A 7,592-nucleotide genomic window follows, 5' to 3' on the forward strand; every position below is an offset into this window, starting at 1 on the left:
AATCGGTGAAAGCAGAAAGAATCACTATATCAGGAGCAAATCATGATCTAGTGGACACAAAAACTGGGACATGCATAAGTAAATGGCTCAGATATACCCCCATCTCGACACCATAACTGAACTTCTGGTAGAATAACCATGAACATCTTCTATTTGTGAACGGAGGGAGTAACAATTAGCCGCTAAACTGGTTACTTGTTGTGACACAAGCCATCCTAGTTTAGCACCAACTGAATCAATTCAGGTGTTAGATAGAAGCTCTCACGGGGAAGCTATTATCATCACAGCCATTCATGAACATGACACGAAAGAAACAGTATTCTTGAAATCTGAACCTGCCCTATACAACCCTTAAGTTGAAACCAATAACTTGGTAAAGAGTAACCAAAAGTACAAACTGACAAGTAGATAAAGAATAGAGTAGAAGGATGAAATTGTCAAGTCAAATAGCAATTGAAACAAGCAAACTGACCCAGCACCAAATAAAATGGTTTCAAAAAATATCCAAGGGACAGCAGAGTTATCATAGACTTTCAAGAATAAGGAAGAACAGAAAAGAAAGAACGGAAGACAAGAATAAGTTCGGCTGGAGTACTGTTCCTAAAACAACAGAACTGGTTGACATACTGCAAAACCAACAAAATGATACTCCCTCCGTTCCTAAATTTTTGTCTTTTTAGAGATTTCAAATGGACTACCACATACGGATGTATATAGACATATTTTAGAGAGTAGGAAATAGGCAAAAATATAAACTTGCAAAACAGTCCTATGCATCCACCAGAACATGATTTTACATGGATGCAAGTGAGCAAGAACACAAATTCCCAAAAAGGGAAAGACCGGTTCAAATTTTGTTGAGGAAACTATCATTTTTACTCAGAATAATCGAAGACAAGTTTATGTCAGCCATGTTCTATCATCATCGCCCCAGTTAAACTGGTTACTTGCTATGACACAAGCCATCCTAGTTTAGCACCAACTGAATCAATTCAGGTGTTAGATAGAAGCTCTCACAGAGAAGCTATATCATCACAGCCATTCATGAACATGACATGAAAGAAACCATAATCTTGACATCTGAACGCCCTATATGACCCTTAAGTTGAAACCAGTAAAGAAGTGAGGAGTAACCAAAAGTACAAACTGATAAGTAGATAAAGAGTATAGTAGAAGAATGAGATTATCAAAAGTCAAATAGCAATTGAAACAAGCAAACTGACCCCGAACTCAATAAGGTAATCCCAAAAACTATCCAAGAGACAGCAGAATTATCACAACCATTCACGGAAAAGTAAGAACAGAAAAGAAAAGGCCCGAATGCACCAAACTGGCTCCGACCATGGACAACAAAATCATGAGAAGGCAAACCAAACACTACAAGAGATGATTTGCGTGTATCTGCTCCTAATGAGATAGCAAATGCCACAACCGTGACAATTCATCACTTTTAAACATAAAAAGGCAATAGGAATAAATAAATGTGTAGAGGGCACAATATTAGTTGCATTGAGATTTGAGAGGGCTCAGATTCGCCTTTGATAGATCATACAACCTAGCTCCACCATCTTCTTTCACCAGATCAACCCCCACCAATGAAGTCAGGCTCCTCTGGTTATCACTCAACAGAATGACCATCCAAGACAGAGCCGTCAATACTCGGTGAGAATGAAAAGGTTCTAAAAGAGGGGGGAGTGGGTTTTTGATGCCCACAGCTCCTCGAATAATCGAAGACAAGTTTATGTCAGCCATGTTTTATCATCATCGCCTCAGATAAGTTACCAACAAGGTTCATTTTGTGCTGATCTTTTCCAAAAAGGGTCAAAACACTGATTTCGGCCACAACATGATACACACATACTCCCTCTGTTCCAAATTAGTCGTCGCAGAAATGTATGTATCTAGAACTAAAATACATCTAGATACATCCATACCTGCGACAGGTAATTCGGAACGGAGGGAGTACATGCATGCATACGTCACTCTGGGGTTGAGAGTTCTGACACCATTGACAATGTCAAGGCCAAGATCAAGGACAAGGAGGGCATCCCCCCTGACCAGCAGGGCCTTATCTTTGCCGGTAAGCAGCTGGACGGTGGCCGCGGCCTCACTGACTACAACATCCAGAAGGAGTCCACCCTTCACCTGGTGTCGCCTCTGTTGTGGCCATCCATCCATCCATCAGTCTCAGGAGCTGCTCACACCTGGCTCGACCGACCAAACCTCTCGCTCGGAGGACACCTCTCAGACAACGCCGTACGGTTCCCAGCCCACGCCACAACCGGATCCAAGGAAATGGAATGTCAGTGGCTGGCGGCACCGTAGCGACGGGACTGAGAGGGCGGCCCCCCAAACGATGGGCCAGCGAGTCGGCAATTAGCCAGCGAGTCTGGTTGTAGATGCTCTTAGTACCCATACACACCACCACCACCACCACCACGACGGCTGTCTTGATTGCTCAAGACATGATTATTTCAGCAACAATCTTCATCATCGCCCCGCCACTATTTTCTCTGGTGAGAAAAGAGGTTGCACGCCAAGCAACATGACCATGATATTTCTTTACAGAGGGAGTAGTACCCATTACATACATGCATGCGTGCACGCATGGAGCGATCAGGCTCAGGAGCTGCTCATACCTGGCGTCAACCGACCAAACCTCCCAGCGCGGAACACACATCAGACAACACCGTACGGTTCCAAGCCCACGCCGCAACCAAATCCAAGCCAGTGGAGCGGCGGTGGCTGGCGGCGCTGTAGCGGTGTGGCCACCGGGACGATGGTTCAGCGATCCGGCAACGAGCGCTCCCCTGATTCGGGTTAGGGTTTAGGTGCGGGCGTCCACACCGAGGGAGAGAGAGAGAGAGGGAGAGAGAGTATGCAAGGGACCAATGAACCAGGACCGAGGTAGTAGTACCAAATCCTAAGCAAGATGCAGGCAAGCTGCGAAGAATCCATGGACGGCGGCTCAGATCCGATCCCGCGCCGGCCCGAGCGAGAAAGCCCTCGATCGAAACCCGCCGCTCGGTCCCCAGCCCGCGCGGCCGCGGACGGCTCCCGCACCGGCGGCGGCCCCGAGGGGCCTCCAAGCCGATGCGCGATCCGGCGCGGGGGAGGGGAGGGGCTGGCCACGGCGAGCGGGGACCCGGCGAGTCCGTCGGTCGATAGCTGGGGGGGGGACGCGGTCATCGGCCACGCCGTGCGGGACGGGCGCGGCGGCGGGATTCGATCCGATCTAGCCAGAGCGGTCGCCTCGCCTGCTCTGCTCCGCGGCCGCCACGCACGGGAACTGATCCTAATCCGAGCTAGCTAGCGAGGGTTCGTCGACGGGAGATGGGGACCGGATCCAGATGGATCTCCGCTCCGCTCCAGAGGGGGGTTGGGAGTGGAGGGGAAGAGAGGATACAGGCGCGGGCGAACGGAGGAAGCGGTGACTAGACTAGGGCGTGCTTGGCTCCTTGGATAACCTCATCCTGGCTGAGTCGCCTGGATAAGCTGGTGCAAAAAAGAGTTGAGATGATTATCTAGGGCAAAGAAGACATAGTGGTCCTCCAATACATGAGCTAGTAAATTGGTACTACATAATAAAATTATTGGTATCAACACAAGGCAACATCAACCACTCACTACTGTTTGGAAATTTTCATAAGCTTCGTCACCACATCTAAATCAGAGATGCACTACAATTTTACAAACAGACAAAAAACACAAATAGAAAACATATCTACAGAATTATAGATCTGATTTTCTCCATTCAAAATGTCGGCGAATGTCAATCAAGTTCATTGGATACATAGCATGACAATCAAAGCTCTAACTTACGCAGTGTACATTTCTAGTTGTTGATCTGATCTAAATGCAGATTTACAATTAGAGTGCAAGATTCTACTACCATTTTGTGTTGTTTGGCATTTCAGTTCCTCATCTAGTGACAGCGTGCCAAGTTAGCAACATGAATGAGTTAAAAGAAACAAATATGGTCGTAGCAGCATGAATAATGGAGCTAATAATGGAATGTACCCTCATAACTAACCACTTATACATCTATCTTATCCTAGTGTCCCTTTACAGAATATCTTGTAATGTGATAGCTGCTTTCTTTCCTCTAGAACCACAATAATTAGGTTGTTCGGATTGAATGCGGAAAATTCTTCACCTCGTTTTTACTAAGTCGGTTTACCTCCCTATGGAATATGAGAGAATATTTTTAGATATGAGACATCCTCTCAAACATTAGACATAAACAATATGAAGCGAGCACAATTAGCATTATTGTATATCAAAAATATCCTTTTTTATAGTTTCTCGAAAGATAATGACAACAGTAAGATCATTTCAAGACAAATGATGCTAGTGATGTATAGAGACCAGAAAAGTATGAGTTAAAATAACAGAGACACCACCCGTGCTACAATGAATTGTTCTGTTGGCGCCGCCTCCACATCTACAGCGGCCATAGGAAATCACCGAAGTGGTGTGGTGCGGTGGTTTCTGCACCCAACCACGATTGGAGCTCCAGCAAGCGACGACGAAGGCGTGGTGGGGAAGGGGAGATTTTGTGCCAAAAAAGAATGGGGATGGAGAGATAGCAAACTTCGCGGTGAAGGTGACCGAATGCTGGGTGGAGGGGGAGGACAGGCATCTTATAGAAAGCATATAGCGGCAAGGCGGTGATGAGTCGTACACGTAACTTGATGGAGTTCTCCAAAAAGAGGGAGAGACCCGAGAGATTTCGGGATGGCTCAGCGGTAAACACAAGAAAACACCGGCACAACACCCATAACAGAAAAAAAAGAGTACCAGAACGTGACACATCAATGATAATACCCACGCATCAAACATAGTAGTGGTTCATACAAAGTGGTCGATGACTTCTACAACGTGAGCCTCGTGATCGGCTACCACATGCCGATGGTGGCCGCGCGGCCGAACGCGAACTGCGAGCAAACTGGCTACCCCGCCGACCTAAACGGGCCGTGCCCGCAGGAGCTCCGAGTCGTCATGGATGACGTGAAGGTGGCATGCTTGGACCTGGAGCACATGCAAGACGTTTGGGGTGGAGGCATACTGCTGCAGCAACGCCCACGAGTCCACGACACGCCGGTGACGTGCGCTCCCACGACCCCATGTGGCTCTTCAAGGCCACGTGCCCGCGCGAGTACAGCTACGCCTGTGAGGATGGGAGCGTCTACAATGTCGTCCTTGTCCTCTCGCAACAATCGCTACTCTGCTTCTATTGCTCCCTCTCTTCTTTGTTGCCTTGTATCCTCTACCACAACAACCGAATTATCGCCTTCCCATCAAAAGGCACAGGATCCCTGTGCGCTGGCACCCAAGCCATCGTTGACCGTCCCCTACGCACGCCGTACAACCCAACGTGCAGGACGGCGCTGCTGTCCAGCTTCTGCGCCGACGTGCTCTTCTTCTTTCTTTTTTTTTGCGGGTGTCCGAAGTGCTCTTCAGCACGCTCACCCGGCCACCGGCTAAACATATTGGAGGAAAAATTATTCTAATGAATTTTATTCTTCTTCTTCGGATTTTCACCCGGCCACCGGCTAAACAAAATCCTCCACTTGTTCTTCAAGACTCCAAAACACCTCTCGATGACATTTCTAAGTGAAGAATGGCTGAAATTGAAGTGTTCCTTTTTTCCTCTAGGCATTGTGCCATCACGGTACTCCTGAAAATGATAGGTTAAACCCTTCTATGGTGCAAGATAACCAGGTCTATTTGGGTATCCTGAGTCCACAAGATAGAACTTTTCAGGTGGAGGTTTTGGAAACTTGTCACCAAATCTGGATCGGGCATCATTGAAGACCCTCATGTCATGCACCGATCCTGGCCAGCCGGCTAGGACAAATGTGAATCTCATATTAAAGTCACACACACACACATCACATTCCGACTCTTCTCCTTATGTCTATTCCTATGCTGGACAGCAGTGGCAACTGGTACCACAACTTGTATGTGTGTCCCATCTATTGCTCCAATGCAATTGTCCATAAATGGTGCATACTTTCTAGATCTTAGTTTTGAATGCACAGTTTTGAATTGAGGATCTGTTGGCTTGATGATGTCTTTTGCGAGCTTGATCAGGCAGGCCAAAACCTTATCAAACTTCCTTACAATTGTGTCCAATGACCTAACAAATCTGTTTTCTGCTTGTCTTAGAGATTGAGGGGAACCAACTATCCACAGAAACAGGCCTAGAGACTCAACTGATGACATTCTTTTGGTGGACTTCAAACCATAGGAATCAACAAGCGCACTATGCAATTTCTCAAACACTGGTTTGTGCATTCTAAACATGTTGTAACAGGAAGTTTTGTTGCCTAGTGTTTTCATAACCCAATCATGCCCAGACTGTATTGATACTCTTCTAGGTCCTTTGTTACAGTAAGAGTCCAAGTGGTACATACCAACCATGCAGGCCATTTGCAGCATTCTTCTCTTTCTGTTTTGGTGAATCAACAACATTAGTGCTTCATCATCACTACTGCTCCCATCAGCACTACTGTCATCATCAGCACTGCTGCCATTGTCCTGAAACATGCAAACATTAGTACAAATTGTTCATCATGCACCACGTCTTCAACTAGCAAACATTAGTACACCCAAACATTATGAAACACAGTAACATGCAATGATCATTTAACAAGGTCACACACTACAGATCCATTACATAGTTATATTGGAAAAAGAACAATAGTACAGAAGAACACTAGGACAACTTCTTCATCATGCACCACCTCTTCAACCAAGTCAGTCTAGCGTCATCGCTTGTAATGTTATCAAATATGACTCTGTTTGCCTCATCTGCAAGCAGTTGAGTTGCCATGAAGTACTCGACACTTGTTTCTTCTGCACCACATTGAACCGCCAACCGTTGACAACGCGTAATGGATTCTTTGGTGCTGTTTGATTTCTCTCTTTTGCCTTGTCCTTTGCTTCCTGCCTTTTGTTTGCATATTCAGTGATCATCTCAGAAGTGTTATCACTATTGATACTGTTGATCAGCCGTGTCATTAGTTTCACCATTGGGCTCTTGTGTTTCTTGCCTGGGCTTGTTGCTGACTGTTCAGCGCCGCTGCTTCCCCTCTTCCTGCTGGTGATGCTCATTGGACTCTGCTCATGTCCATCATCGGCAACATCATATTCTTCTTTCTCTTCATCTATGGGCACATAAGCTGATGATCCATCAACTGCCACACCTTGGAATAGCTCTATAAGCATATCCAAATACTCAGGATTGCCAACCTTGAATTTTCTGACATCTGGTCTTTCCTGCAACATTAGTTAGGTAATTAGGACAAGGCTAAATAATGTAATCAACTGTGAGCAATTCAACTGTAATTTGCTGAATAATGTACCTTAATTTTTTTTGTCCACCACTCATTTGATGCGGTTATAGCCCCGTCTCCAGTTCGGCCACAACCAGTTTGCTGCCCCAACCACGCCCAAGCGCTATAGAAGCTCTTGAGTTTAGTTAAACAATTTTTGAATTGCTTGTGTAGTATGGAGGAGGCCGGGCGTTCATAAAATTTTGTCTTCATATTATTATAGGCTCTAGTTGTCCAAGCACCATTCACACA

The 7,592-nt window shown here is 46.1% G+C and overlaps 1 protein-coding gene across 1 annotated transcript; it reads right to left on the reverse strand.

Moving 5' to 3' along the window:
• Window positions 1-1,520: 1,520 nt before the first annotated feature.
• LOC119334244 lies at window positions 1,521-3,454 on the reverse strand. The gene has a single exon (XM_037606842.1). The coding sequence runs from the start codon at window positions 2,176-2,178 to the stop codon at window positions 1,822-1,824; it is 357 nt and encodes a 118-aa protein (XP_037462739.1). The 5' UTR covers window positions 2,179-3,454; the 3' UTR covers window positions 1,521-1,821.
• Between the last annotated feature and the right edge of the window lie 4,138 nt (window positions 3,455-7,592).

Source organism: Triticum dicoccoides, chromosome 7A, assembly GCF_002162155.2.
Source record: "Triticum dicoccoides isolate Atlit2015 ecotype Zavitan chromosome 7A, WEW_v2.0, whole genome shotgun sequence".
In the NCBI taxonomy this organism is placed as follows: Eukaryota; Viridiplantae; Streptophyta; class Magnoliopsida; order Poales; family Poaceae; genus Triticum; species Triticum dicoccoides.

What these genes read in the sequence shown, in the direction of transcription:
- LOC119334244 (XM_037606842.1), bottom strand. Translation starts at nt 2,178, where the DNA reads ATGGATGGATGGCCACAACAGAGGCGACACCAGGTGAAGGGTGGACTC.